This window comes from Choloepus didactylus, chromosome 18 (genome assembly GCF_015220235.1).
Source record: "Choloepus didactylus isolate mChoDid1 chromosome 18, mChoDid1.pri, whole genome shotgun sequence".
In the NCBI taxonomy this organism is placed as follows: Eukaryota; Metazoa; Chordata; class Mammalia; order Pilosa; family Megalonychidae; genus Choloepus; species Choloepus didactylus.
The window spans coordinates 17,747,666-17,762,465 of record NC_051324.1 but is presented as its reverse complement, the minus strand read 5'-3'; the positions used below and the strand labels follow the sequence as shown (position 1 = coordinate 17,762,465).

General features: G+C 53.5%; 1 protein-coding gene across 1 annotated transcript; it reads left to right on the top strand.

Annotated features, from left to right (window-relative positions):
* Positions 1 to 9,039: 9,039 nt before the first annotated feature.
* On the top strand, positions 9,040 to 14,509 carry LOC119514643 (spermatid maturation protein 1-like). The gene is made up of 6 exons (XM_037810455.1): positions 9,040 to 9,185; positions 9,462 to 9,560; positions 9,665 to 9,882; positions 12,012 to 12,068; positions 13,011 to 13,380; positions 14,383 to 14,509. The coding sequence occupies exons 1-6, from the start codon at positions 9,040 to 9,042 to the stop codon at positions 14,507 to 14,509; spliced, it is 1,017 nt and encodes a 338-aa protein (XP_037666383.1).
* Positions 14,510 to 14,800: the final 291 nt, after the last annotated feature.

The window sequence follows — 14,800 nt, the reverse complement described above, 5'->3', positions numbered from 1 at the left end:
CTTCATATACCATTTGTTATTTTTATTTTTTTGGTACAATAAAAGTCATTAATAGAAGAAAAAATTGAAGTCATGGACCCTGTAGTTGCTTTCAGAGTTAACAGTACTCTGTGATGTTCTATCTGTCCCACGCAGACTGAGGCCCTTACCCAACTGTCTGAATGGCCCCACATTGCCTAGCAACCACCAGCTCAACAGCGGTTGCTAGGGAAGCAAGGACAGGGCCAGGACTCTAATAGGTCAGCATTTATACTATGGCCAGTATCTTCCCCCAAGCATCTTTCTCCCCCATGCATTCCTGTCCTCTCCAGCTCTCCTCCCTCAGTTTCCCTAACTCCCAGGGGAATCCTGCCAGCAGCCTGCAATGGGTCACCACAGGCACAAAGTGGATCCCAGGGAATCACAGCACAGCACAGGTACTCAGAGGTTCCCTGGAACCCTCTTCCTTCCCCTGCTCCAGGGTCAAGGACTGGACAGAGCACTTGTTCATGGCTGAATGCTGAAGTCTGTAGTGCTCCCACCCTGGAGACAGGAATTGCCTGTGTCCTCTGTAGGGCCCTGGGCCCTAGCAATCCCCTCTCCCCCGGGGAGTGATCCCTCAGGAAAGAACAGAGCTCAGCCCAGGGCTCCAACCCCAGTAGAATGCATGACACAGCGGAAACATTAAATCCATGGCTCTTGAATCCATTCTTTGACAGGGCCCCATGTGGTCATCTCCCTATTCTTTAAAGAGAAGGGAAAATCTGTCTACTTGGATCCATCTGAACATGATGATCCTGGAAAGCCCTAGTTTCTCCCCCACGGGAACTCTCCTGAGGGTGACCCATGTGTCCTGTGTGTCACCCCCATCACTCCCAGCCGTTGCTCTAGCATCACCTCCATCCTGTGGAAGTCACCTTCTACCCATACTTGATTTTCCATTGTATGATCCTCTGTGACTACCCCATTCAGAAGGTGAAACTGAGAGCCAGAAACGCCAGGCTGGGATAGGAGGAGGGCAAACATGAAACATAGACAGAGAGACCCCAGGACAGGTTCTCAACAGGGAATAGGGATGGGCCCCTTATAACTGGGGCCTTGATGGGGAGTGAATGAGCCTGCCCCCTGCTCAGCCATGGGCTGGTCTCCTGGCTCACGAAGGTCTTCCTGGGATGGGTCCCAGTTCCATCACCAGTGCCAAAATTACCTTTTGCTGACCTACCCATAAACCAAAGGATCGGAGATATTTCCAATAATGTCCATGATCTGGGATTCTGAAGGGTCATATGTGTCTTCTGAGAGTCCTGAGAGTCAAAGAAGTTGGGGAGAGAACCAGATAAAGGAGAGCTCCGTCTTCTGGGTAGGGTGATGGCAAACCAAACGTGATTGTCAGCCTAAGAACTCCTGGGTAAAGGGTTTTTAATGTGCAAGGGTAGGAGGTTTGATGGGTGTGGCACATTATGTATATACATATATTATATGTATATTATACATATACTCTTCTTACAGTGTGACTGACATTCCACCTGCTGAGAGGTGGGGTCTAGTTCTGTCCCCTTGAATCCACCATAGGGTAGGGTGGAAGTGATGCTTTGAGACTTCCATGGCCGGGTCATAAAAGGATATAGCTTCTCCCTGACACCCTCTTTTTCTTGGTACACTCACCCTTGGTATCCAGCCACCATGTTAAGGGGCAAGCCTTTCCTCCTTCTCTCCCTTCCTTCCTTTTCCTATATTCAAGTATAATTGACAAACAATAAATGTATATAGTTAATGTGTAAAGTTTTAACAAGTTTTCACATTCGTACATAGCCATGAAATCATCACCATAATCAAGATAATAAACATATCCATCATCCCTCTAAATTCTCTCTTGCCCCTTTGTAATCCCACCATCCTGTCCCTCTCTGTACCACCTTCTGCTGCCCCATCCCCAGGCAACTACTATTCTGTTGTTACCATTGATTAGTTTTCATTTCATAGAATTTTATATAATTGGGATCATACAGTGGGAACTTTTCTGGAGCTAGTTTCTTTCACTTAGTATAATTATTTTGAGTTTCATCTGCAGAGTTGTATATGCGTATGTTCCTTTTAATTGCTACACAGCATTCCTAATAGTCCATTGTATGGATATACCACAATTTACCTATTTAGCTTTGATGGGCATTTGGGTTCTTTTCAGTTTTGGGCTAGCACACGTCAAGCTTCTGTGAACATGTATGTACAAGGCTTTGCATGGCCAGGTGCTTGCACTTCTCTTGGGTAAGCCCCTAGGAGTGCAACGGGTGGGTGTTCTAGTTTGCTAATGCTGCTGGAATGCAGAACACCAGAAATGGACAGGCTTTTACAAAAGGGGGTTTATTTGGTTACGCAGTTACAGTCTTAAGACCATAAAGTGTCCAAGGTAACACATCAGCAATTGGGTACCTTCACTGGAGGATGGCCAATGGTGTCTGGAAAACCTCTGTTAGCCAGGAAGGCATGTGGCTGGCATCTGCTCCAAGTTCTGGTTTCAAAATGGCTTTCTCCCAGATGTCCCTCTCTAGACTGCAGCTCCTCTTCAAAATGTCACTCAGTTGCTCTTGGGGTGTTTGTCGTCTCTTAGCTTCTCCGGAGCAGAAGTCTGCTTTCCATGACCGCCTTTAAACTATCTCTCATGTGCAGCTCCTCTCTCAGCTCCTGGGCATTCTTCAGAGTGTCCCTCTTGGCTGTAGCAAGCTTGCTCCTTCTGTCTGAGCTTATATAGTGCTCCAGTGAACTAATCAAGGCCCCTGCTGAATGGGCAGGGCCACGCCTCCATGGAAATCATCTAATCAGAGTTATCACCTACCATTGGATGGGTCACATCTCCATGGAAACGTTCAAAGAATTACAATCTAATCAACACTAACATCTCTGCCCACGGAAGACTGGATCAAAGAAAATGGCATTTTGGGGGACATAATACATTCAAACCAGCACAGTGGGTTATCATCCTGGCTCAGCAATCTGACAGTCGATGGGGAAAAGAACCAGTGTGTGGGGCTCACTGGTGAGGATGTGGACCGTCACTTGCTTGCCCCTTCACCTTTTAGAACACAATACCGCACTCTGCCCTTCAACTCTGGCTGATGGTCTGGAAGCTGTAATCTGTCTAGTGGAGCCTCTGCAGAAACTAAACAGCAGTGATGGGTGGCAGTGACCAGGCCCTGTAGGCTGGCAGGGGTGGGAGGATCTAGGTATCTAACTGCTCCTATTACACACTTTCAACAAAAATTGCTGCTTTCAGTCTTCCCACCTCCACTTCAGAGAGACTCGGCACCTCCAGTTCCTGACCCTACCTAGTTCTGCAGGTCAATAGGCTCCTTCTGAAACTCTGCAGACCTGGGCTTCAGCTTTCCCTGCTCTGCTAAAGCAGATTTTTATTCATCTGCTTTCCATCTTCCAAACTGTTTTTGACATCTCATTCATTACTGTATTTTCTGCAATTCTTGTTGTCCTATGAGATTGTAACTTTTCTATTCCTTGACTGTAGTTTTAGAGGGATTTCTGTTCCATATTGCACTGAAAGTCTCTGCTGACTTCTGTGATGTGAATCACTCGCGTACATTCCTTCATTCCTCCAGGTGCTATCAGGTGCCAGTACTCTTCCAGGCACTGGGGATGCACCAGCAACCTATGCATAACAAATAGAAAAAATTTAAAAGTACTGTAGAGTGGGGGGGATTAGGAGTAGGGGGTGGGCTGTATCACAGTATGAAGTAGGGTGGTTGGGCTAGGCCTGATTTGCATCGTCTTGAAGGAGGTGAGGGGGTCAGCCATGGGGATATGGGGGTGAGTGGGATCTCATCCCAGGCAGAGAAAACAGTCAGTAGAAAAACCCTAAGGTGGAATCATGTCTGGCAAGGAGGCCACCCTGCTGTAAGAGCAGACTGAGAGGAGTGTGGGGCTGCAGGGGCAGAGCTTATATACTTGATTAGAAAGAAATCTGTGTGTGTGCGTATAACTGGATATGATTAGATGAGAAGGCAAACAGGTATGGAAAGATTCACATCGAGGTTGGTCTCAGAATCCCTGTGTTTATAGGGCACAGGCCCGCGGCAGGGCTGCAAACCACAAATGACATCTGTGGGCAAAGGCCAGGTTCAAAGGTCACCTGCTTCAGAAGGTCTTCCCAGAGCATCCTAACTGAAGTTGTCCATCTGTCCAATTATTGCAGAACCAAATTTCATTTTTTAAAAAATACTTAGCACCAGAAAAGATCTCATGTATTTGTTTACATATTTTTAAACTCCTTGCCACTAGAATATGCATTGAAGGAGGACAGGCACACTGCCACTCTTGTTTCCCTACCCATTAGCAGTAGAATAGTTTCAGTCACAGTAACATAGGGTTTGTTGACTGACTGCTTAATGGTTGTTCAGTGGAGGAATAAGCATGTACCAGCCCTTCACACACGAGCCCACGTAATCCTCAAACATCCCTTTGATGCAAGTAGTGTTAGCCCCTTCTGGCAGATTTGAACACCATGCTGAGAGAGGTTAAATGTAGACTTTTCCAAGATCACACATCTGTAGCAAAGTCAGGATTCCCAGCTCGCTGTGTTTCACTCAAAAAACCAAGTCGTCACTCTTAGATTTGGGATCCAAAACAGACATGCATCTCTCCCCCAGTCCTGCCCCCAACTTGCCTTTCTACTACTCTAAAGCCCTCCCCACTTCGGAGCCGGCTGCCTTGGAAACGGCGCCTGATTTAGGAATCCATATCCCTAGATTCCTGCACCAAAGGGCTGCAGGAAACTGGTGGGGGGATGGTAGGGGGCTCCGCAGAAAGCGGCAGGCAGGGGGCCTTCGCTGCGTGGTAGAGCTGTGGCCACAGGGCCCCTCTGTGCGCCCAGGCCCCTCTGTGCTTCCTTTAAGCACACGCTGACCCAGGGCCCCGGCGCAGGCCTAGAGCCCATCCCACACCTGGGTACTCATGGCCCAATCGCCGCTGTGCTGGTTGTCCCCGACTTCGATGGCGGAGATCCCGAGCCGGCCTCCCACATCACATGGCCTGGGCGCAAGCGAAGAAGCCACAGGAGGCTGTGGCCAGAGCTGCTCCGCGAGGTCGTGGGAGGGCGCGGCGCTCTGGACATCTCCCAGGGAGCTGGCGACTCTCTGTCCTGGACCGCGCTCTCTGCTTCTATATCATGCGTCCTGGTCCCCTCAGACACCCACCAGGAGGGTCAGGAGAGGAAGGACCCGATGGACAGGTGGGCGAGGAGGCGAAAATAGGGGAGGCCCTAGAGTTCCATGCTCTGTTTTCGGGGGTGTTTATGCGCACTCAAATGTTTTGCGATTTGGGGAAAACCCCCAGAATCATCGGATTTGTTCCCCGTGGAACAGGAGGTTAGAGGGTGGGGCAGCCCTGGGGGCAGTAAACTTATCCCCCGTGGCTTCTATGATGAGTGGGCCTAGAATAGTGGGCTTGGAAGGGGGGCAAAGACCCCTCCTCCCTGGCGGTGGGAATCACGGCGCCCCTTTCCTTTCTTGGGCCATACTGAAGTCAGAGGGGTGGGCTCAGGATCTCCCCCAGCGATCAATGAAACCCGGACCAGCGACCTTCCTGAGAGGGCCCCGTGGGAAGGGTCTCCAGCCTGGCCCGGGATGGGCAGGGGCCCTGTGATAGTGCATCGCTCTCAGGGTGGGGCAGCTCTGCCCAGCAGCTGGTGCTGCAGAACCCAGAGGGTCGGGAGCCGGCGGACCCCAGTACACAGCGATGGCCGCGGGAGCACGCGACGCGGTGAGTGGCGCTTGCCCCGACAGCACGCCGCGCGCCCAGACCCAGAAGTGCCTGTCTCCTGCTTTCGCCGTTGCGGTGGTTGCCGAGCCCCGCCAAGATCCGCAGCCAGGGGAGCGGTCTTGTCAAAAGAGCCCACTCTCCGGACGTGTCGTTGGCTGCGGGGAACAGGCGCCTGCAGACCGCCCGGGACGCGGGCCTGGAATGAACGCGCTCCGTGGAATGAGACTCTGGGGAAACTGCTGGGTGCGTGGGACGGCGGACCTTCGGGACCGCAGCGACCAACCCCTCAGGGCTGGGGAGGACGCTGAAAGTTGAATGATCTTTTTGAGGTTAACATTGTTCAGAGGAAGGTAAGAGGGATCAATCATGTGTGGAGGTGAGGAAGACGCTCCGCAATGGAAAAAACGGGAGGGCGGGGAGGGGGAAGGTATTGGGGTGTGGGGGTAGGGAGGTGTTAGGGTTTGCTAATGCCACCGGAATGCAAAACAGCAGAAATCGATTGCCTTGTATAAAATTGGGTTTATTTGGTTACACAGTTACAGTCTTAAGGCTAAAACTTGTCCAAGGTAACAAATCAACAATCGGGTACCTTCACTGGAGGATGGCCAATGGCGTCTGGAAAACCTCTGCTAGCTGGGAAGGCACGTGGCTGGTATCCGCTTGCTCCCAGGTTGCATTTCAAAATGGCTTTCTCCAAAATGTCTGCATCAGCTTCCGACGGCTGTCTTCAAAATGTCCGTCTCAGGGACCGCTGGCTAACTACCAGCGCCTTGTGTGCGAGCTTTCACAGAGCTGCACTGAACTAATCAGGGCCAGTGCTGAATGGGCGTGGCCACACCTCCGAGGAAACACTGAACTAATAGGTTCCAACCCAATCCACACTATGTCTGCCCCCACAAGACTGCATTAAAGAATATGGCTTTTTCTGGGGGACATCATATATACAAACCGGTAGAGGGGGAGACTGATGAAACTTACTCAGCTGCTCCTGAGATTTCATTCACTGCTTAAATGCAGCAAACATTGGTTCAGTGTCATTCCTGTGCTGGCTCCGGCAACACAGGAGGCCCAGAGGGTGCTGGGGTACAGGTGTGGGACTATGGCTACTAGACGAAACATGGGAAAGTAGACATTGGTTTGACCTGTGGGGGGTGGGTGGAGGTATGTATATTTCAAGCTGGTTACTTTCTTAACTAAACGTCCTAGAGGAATCTGGAGTGTTGGTGGATGTTTGAGGCTAGAGGCTTTGTGGGTGTTACTTTGAATCCAAATTGCATTGTATTGCCTGTGCAATAAAGCTTTGTTTCTCTGCAGGCTGAGCAGCCCTGAGCTTTTCTTGCAGCCCGAGTGCTGACGCTGCCCAGCGGGGGAGGCTTGAGGACCTCTGCCCTTGAGCATAGGAAGGGATCCTTGTCCTGGTTGGGGCTGTGCCTTCCAAGGGACTGGGCTGGCCGCTTCTGACGGGGGGTAAGGTTCCCCTGGGAACAAAGGCCACGCAGGAATTCTCGGGGCACAAGGCGATGGCACTCACACACGGGCTCTACTCAGTAGGGGCTGGGCCTGCCGGAATGGGGAGTCCTTCCACTGGCTCTCCTTGACTTTGATTGATGCGTCACTATCTGGGCTCCCCTTGCCCCCCACCTTCCCTCTCTTTTCTCCTAATAGCAGGCCTTCTCTTCTTCCCTTCCCAATTGTCTCTCCTTGTCTTTCCACTAGGAAACTCAGCAGCTCCCAGTGCTGGCCCCTCCAGATTACCCCACAATTCAATATATGTTCTACATTATAACATCTCCTATACATTCTTCAATCTAAGCCCCTGTCCACCCAGCATTCTGCCCTGTAGTTCCCTCAATTTGAGGATTGTAATTTCGTGATATACAAATGTCCACTATCCCCTAACAAAAAGAGTATTTTCTCCTGAGATTTCATTCACTGCTTACATGAAAAACAACCAACAGGAGATCTCTGTAAACATGAGATTTATAAAAGTACCTCATGGAACTCTGGGGATATGCGAGTCCAAATTCCGTAGGGCTGACAGTGAACTGGCTACTCCGATGAAGGTGTTCAATGAACTCCTCAGGAAAGCCGAAGAAGAAGTGAAGGTCCACTCTCTCTCTTTCATAAAAGCCTTCCAGTGATTGGATTAAATCCAGCTGACTTCGTTCTCTCATGGTGGAAGACATGCCCTTCATTGATGTAATCAGTCACAGGGTCAGTGAAAGGATTGAGGATTTAATAAACCAGCCTTCTGCTTTATTAACCAGCCCTAAATGTGCTTGCAGTAATGGTTAGGCCAGAGCTTCCTTGACCAGACACCTGGACACCATCACCTGGCCAAGTTGACACATAAACCTAAGTTAAGATCAGGCCCTGAGTGCGTGCAGAGGCCGCAGCCTAGCATACAGGAGGCAAAAGGGATTGATGGGCGGTCAGCCGACAAGGTGGCCAGAGGGCCTGTGGGCTGGTACGGGGGTCTGGCTAAAGGAGAGGCACCAACCAGGGAGGGGTTTGCCCTGGGCCCAGCCCAGAGGGTCAACCAACCCAGGACTCACAGTGGCACCTTGGCACATTGTGAGGGAGTGCCCAGCGCCTTCGTGACCCACTTAGCAGCCCCCAGGGAACTCTGGTCCAGGCAGGTGGGCTGGCAGACTGGGGGGCACCGTAGGCTGGGGGCTTAGAGACTCAGGAAACCCTAGTGTTAGAAAGAAAGCCATACCTGAAAGAGAATAAACACTCATCTGACTGTGGAGAAGAAAAGAAATTTATTCACGATCTCGCATGAACGGGTCGGGAGGCAGACAACCAAACTGTGGTGGCTGGTGCAGAGAACAATAGAACGCAGCACTATTTATTCCCGAAGCCTAACACACCAGACCCTCCTGTATTTCTTCATTGGCTACTCCAGAGGTTACAGTCTATTGGACAGGCCTAACTAACCCGCACAAATCTGACGCATTTGAAATAAGAAACATTTGAAACACGTCTCCAACCCTGACAATAAAGGTTCTGCCCAAAAAGGCACTGACACCTATGCTCCGTGGCCTCTTTTCTTTGCTCCTTAGTTGCAGGGCCAGTTGGTAACGAATTAGGAGGCTGTTTTAGGAGCCTCCACGCCCAAGTCTCCACCTTGCAGGGACAGCAGGCAGATACACATGAGGAGCGGCCCTTAAATACGCCTTGGTTTCCTGACTTCTACCGTCCTCCCGCATCACCTCCCCCCTGTGTGAAAGCTAAAGTTAATCTCATTCTCACACTAGGGACCACCATGGCCGAGGTGAGCGGCCACAGCCCATGTGGGCCTCATGTCACAGCCCCAACACCAACACCTGCCAGGACCTGGGCAACTGCATCCTGGTGCTGCTGGGCCTCATCGTCTCTATCAATCTCGGCGTCAACACGGTGACCCTGGTCAGGGCAGGGCCAGGTGGGGGCACCCTGTGGGGCAGCTGGGGGCAGGCCCGAGGGCCACAGCCTGCCTGGGCTCACCATGTCCTCCCCCACCTAGCTCTGGCACCAACTCCCTTTCTTCTTATTCCGGGTCATCTATAATATTTGAGAAAGGTAAATGGGGTGTGCATTTGGGCAAAGGAGAAAGGGCCTTCTAAGCCCCAGCACTAGGTCGGCCCCTTCCCCTTCTGCCCTCACAGCCACGGGGGCTGCACAGCTTCCCTCCCTGGGCCGCCTCTCCACCCCTCACCTCCCCCCATCCACAGAAGCCCTCAGGTCCTCTTCACCAGGAAGCGGCACACCTCACAGCCCTCGAGGAAGCAGAGCGCCAAGGACGTCCACTTTGATGCACCGTGGACCCTGTGGCAACGACTGTGACCCCCCCACTCGCCCACACCCTCATCGAGGCTTCCCCACCTGCCGTGCCCACTGCCTCTTAGCCTGGGCCACTGTCTCCCGCAACGAGAAGCCCCCGAGACCTGCACCCAGCCATCTGCTCCCACAACTGGGAATGTCCCGAGGGCTGGGAAGCCTTCAAACTCCCCCAGGAGATGTGGGCGCCCTGGGCCCAGGACAGCCTGGAGCCAGCTGCCCAGACCATCTGCTCCCAGGAGACCATAGAGGGAAGGCCCCTCAAAACTCAGATCCACTCTGAGCTGGGCCTCGAGGCTCACGTGTACCCTGTGTGTACCCACTCAACATACTCTGATGAACATCTGGGGTGAGACCTCCCACCCACGGGCCCCAACCAAGTGGAACCATGGTACTTGGCTAAACCCCAGCCCCTCGCAATACCCTCTCAGGGTCCAGACTTACCTGGAGTGAGTGGCACCCCCAGAGCCCCCAGCAGCAGCAGCAGCGTCCCGGGGGTCCTAGCCCAGCCTCATCCCTCAGCGAATTTGCTCTGTGAGCTGCCGGGACCACCAGTGCAGGGGAAGTGACCAGGAGCCCAGGATTGTGCACGTGTTGTAGGGGGGCTGCCACTAGCCCACCCGCCCTGCTCCAGTAACTGCCAGTGCCCACCACCCACAGACAAAGCGGCAGCCTTTCCTTCAGACCATTGTTCATCTGTCCCAAAATGGAAAGTTGGGTTTGAGAGGTGAGGGGAAGACACTTCTCCTAATTGTGCTGAGGATTCCCCGGTCCTGGCCTGGGTCCGGGGACACAGTGGGGGCTGGTGGGATCTGGGTGGGGGGAGGTGGCAGCCAGGGGGCCCAACCTGTGCCTCTCTTCTCACTCTACCTTATCCCTCCCCCTTGGCCTCAGTTTCCCATTCTCCTCCATCTCTGTCTTCCTATCTCAGTGTCAGATCAACTTTCCCACAGCTGAACTCACCCCACTTTGTCAAACCCTGCACCCCATTCTCTCAGCTGCCAGGATTCAAGGCGAGGGGAAGACAGACAGACAACACTTGGTTGTATAAATCGTCTTCAATAAAGAAACTGTGGAGTGTAGACCTAGAGCCCTTGGAGCAGAACCAGGAGATGGATGGAGCCTGAGTGGGGTCTGTGTGGGTGAGGGGGCCCCCACCCCTCCTGCAACAAGCCAGAAGTAGAAAGAGCCTGAGGAAAAGTGACCTGACTGTGCCCTGCGTCTCTCTCAGGGGCTCCTCTGTCCACCCAGCCCAGGTCTGAGGCAACTGGGAGTCTCCCTCCCAGCTCGCTAGTGGGCTCCGGGTGTACCCCAGGCCTGCCCCTAGCTCTCCACATCTTTTAGAAAGATCTGGTTACGCCCTTTTTTTTTTTGCACCTAAAACCCAGCTGAGGTTAAAAGGTAAAGCAAGTTCTATATCAATTAGAAGCTCTGGGGGTGTTTGAGGTTAAGATCCCAGGAAGCCCTCCCCCTCCTTGCCCTGACATGTAGGGAAAACAGGTGGGACTTATTGTTGAATTGGGGTCTCCTATCTAGGGGTCAAGGCTTTATGTCACTTAATATTTTTATTCCAGACCCATTACCCTGAGGACCTCAGCTTTAAAGAGGACAGGGGAGGAATTCCTGCTGAGGGGGGTAAGTGTTCATGTCCTAGGGGAATCTTGAGTATTGGTGCATGTTTGAAGCTAGAGGCTTTGTGGGTGTTACTTTGTATCCAAATTGCATTGTATGGTGTGTTGTCTCAGGGGGCCTGTGCAATAAAGCTTTGTTCTCTGCAGGCTGAGCAGCCCTGAGATTTCTTTGCAGCCCGAGTGCTGACACTGCCCAGCTGGGGAGCTTTGGGGTAGAAACCCTGGCGGGAGAACAGTTTGGTGAGGACGCCTTTGAGCTGAGGCTCTGGGGAGAGAGACAGTCATCTTTGAAAATGACATGTCTGTTCCCAGAAGCATTCCTACCCTTGGCAGGATGGGAGGGAAGGAAGGAGAATGGGGAGAAAGAAGGGGGTCCCTGGGCCCAGCTCTCTTGACGTCTAAGCAAGCTCTCTCCATCCCCTCTGACTCCAGAGGAAGCTCGGTGTGGACCCCTTCTGCTTCCTCTAACCAAAGACTTTCAATTTAATCTATGGAAACTTATTTAAATGGTGTAATTCCTGCTGCACAGCTCAACAAGACTTGGGAGAAGGGAGGGAGGGAGATGGGAGAGAGATACACCAAAAGGCAGAGGAGGGAGGGGGACAGGCAGAGCTGCTGAAGGACATGTACTTGCGAATGTGTTTGGGGGGACAGTAAGGGGACCACAGGGTAGGGGCGCCCCTGCAGCAGTGTGGGTGGACTGGGCCCAGCTCTGACTCAGAACCTGCTGGCTAGGGACTGGGCCTGACCCAGAGCTGGCCTATCTGACACCGGCCCATCTGGTGTCTGTCTGTCTGTCTGTCTGTCTGTCAGCCTGCTGGCTCGTGGGGCCCCAGCCCTCTGTGAGGTTCAGCCTCTCTCTTCAGCCAGGTAACCTGCCTGGGGTGGGGGACATTCGGTACTTTAGCAAAGAAATAGTGGGAGGGGGGACAGGGAGCTGCAGAGGCAGGCTGTGTCACATGGGAGCCAGGTCCCTCTCAGGGTGGGCTGCGGACCTTACCGCTGGCGGGGGCAAGAGGACACCAGGCTCCACCCCCATGGGAGCTGGGATCGGGCTGGAGTAGGGCAGAGGGGCTCCCTGCCTGTGGTATCTGGACGGGCACCTCATGCTAACCCTCACAGCTCTCTTTCTCGTCCTTGGTGTCCGCATCTCCCCTGACCCCCACATTTAGGTGGTATGACTGCCAGTCTCCCTGCCCATCTGCAGCCACCCTACAATCCAGTAGGCCCCCTGAGCCAGTAGGACCTGATGTCGGGGCTTGGCAGGGAGGAATTCAGGGATAATGGGGGTTCCCAGCTCCCTTCTTGGAAGGAGGCGCACAGAGGGGTGCACTGGCGAGTTACCTGTAGTGCGTCCTGGGTGAGAGCTGAGGAGATTAGCCCGGAGCCAGGCGAGCTCCGCCAGGAGGATCGGAGCCCAGGAGGGGAGCAGCAGGAGAACCATGGCAGGGTGGGGCGGCCGGAGCTGCAGGAAACCTCGGGGTGTCCCAGGCATAAAGAAATCACCGCCCCCCCCACCAAGCTCAGGGTTGAAAGGATCGCGAGAGTCACCACATGGGCAGAGCTGGTGGGGTGGGGACTCCCATATTGGGGTGTGGTGGCAGGGGCTGTGAGACTTAAGGGTGCCAGACTTAGCTCCTCAAGCTTTCCCCTTGCCCTGGAAAGCAATTAGAGTGTGGATTACCGGGAAAGGGGAAGGAAACTGAGGCACGGTCTGACAGGCTGGGACTTTTGTTGTCCTGGCCCACCCACTCTCCCGGGCGTCCCCTCAACCGGGCCACACTCTCCATGATCCTGGCCTCAAATCCCCAGACAGAGAGGCCCCTGGACTGGAGCCCCAGCCCCAGCCGCACTCCCCACCTGGCCGCGAGGGCTGCCTACCGCACTGTCGCACCTTGGACAGCAGGATAAGAAGCTGCTTCTGGCAAAGGGACTTGGTGCCGCGGGACACACTCACCACTGTGCTGACACGGGCCGGCTGTCCCCAGGCGTGTGGACCTCCAGCTTCTGCTGGATCAGGTGACTGGCCAGTGCCACCATGGGGTGCCCGGAGACGAGATACCCCCAAACCTGCAGGTGCCCAGTGCAATCTGGGCTCCCCCAGAGAAGAGAAGCCAGCTCACGGGGACATACTCTTGCCTCTCGGGCCTCCGGACTCACCACACCACACACAGTACCTGAGGTGAGACCCCAGCAGCTGCCAGCTCCCATCCTTGGGCCCCGCTGGTGACTGGACTCAGCAGCCTGCTGGCCCCACAGTTGACCCTAGACTCAAATTTTGCCCACTCCTCAAAATTCCCCCTTCCCAGTTCTCCAGTGTGGCTGTCCCCACTTCCCCTCTCACAAATCCAAGACCCTCAATATTTCCAAGATGCAATTCCAATAGCCCCAGGCACCTGTCCACTCTATTTTGGGGCCCTCAACCCTGCCAAATCCTCTCTTGGAATCTAAAAAGTGCTTTGGGGACATTAGCTCCCCTGACCTCCTTCTGGGGAGCTGTTCAGTGTCAGGAAAGAAGACAACCTTGGTGCCTTTTCCTTTCCCTCCCCATAAATGGAGAGGATTCTCCCGCTTTTTTCACCAAAATCCCCAGAACCTATGGCTTGGAATTGCTAGGCCTCTCTGGTTTCGTGGGATGTTCCCAGGCCTTCTCTCTCGTTAGACAATAACTTTTCACCAAGTCACCCCCAATTTTAGTATCCCAGGGTTCCAGCTACTGAGCCCCTTTCCTCACCTCGTCACCCTCCACTCCTTTCCAAGTCAACTCCAAAACCACTCTTCCCAGCGGAAACACCAGATGGTTCTCTCTGTCACTTTGAAATAAGGAGGATTGTTTTCTTCTGTCTGCCCTTAAATTTCTTCAGGGACAGCTGGTGCTGTTTACATCGAAAATCCTCCAACACAGCAAACCACCCACACACACCCCAAAGAGGAGTGCACCCACATTATCACCGGTCCCCAAATGTGAACAGGCCCCTGCCTCCTCAGAGCGATCGGTAGGAGCTTCCTAGGATCCTGCTTCCTCTTGGATACTGCCTATAGCACCCCTCTTTCTTCACGACACCCCTCAACCTGTCCTGTCCTGTTGATCCAGCAACAGGTGTTGCTGACTCAGGCTCCTCCCTCCCAGTCCTCTGGAAGCTGAGAATTTCCCCGTAGCCCCCTGGACTCCCCAAATCCCTAGAAAGGAGCGAGAGCGTCTCAGCAAAGCACTCTGGTCGAGCGAAGTCAGCGCCCTGGGCCTGGAGGTTGGACCAGGAGCAGCAGCGGCAGCACCCCCCCTTGCCAGGGATGGAGATACTGGGAAATGAGGGGTTGGGAGGATGGGGAGGTGGATGTCTGTGAGCGGCTGGGCTGGGGCCAGTGATGGTGGGCCCCACCATGTGTGTGTATTGTTTTTGCAAGGGGAAACACTGAAACTGAGAAGATTGGGTGAATGGTATGTTCTTCTGGAGGTCAGAGGGTTGGGTGAAACCTAGACTTCTTAGGATAACAGCATCTTGAGCAGGGCCTGGGCTCTTCTGGGGTCCGGACTCTTGGGGAAGCTCTGGAGTCCTGTGAAGGTCAGCGACTTGGGGAGGGTTGTGGCTCTTACAGAGAGA

Coding starts and splice junctions, on each gene's coding strand:
- LOC119514643 (XM_037810455.1), top strand. CDS start 9,040: ATGTGGGCCTCATGTCACAGCCCCAACACCAACACCTGCCAGGACCTG. Junction 9,186..9,461: donor GGGCCAGGTGGGGGCACCCT/GTGGGGCAGCTG, acceptor CCCCATCCACAG/AAGCCCTCAGGTCCTCTTCA. Junction 9,561..9,664: donor GATGCACCGTGGACCCTGTG/GCAACGACTGTG, acceptor CGCAACGAGAAG/CCCCCGAGACCTGCACCCAG.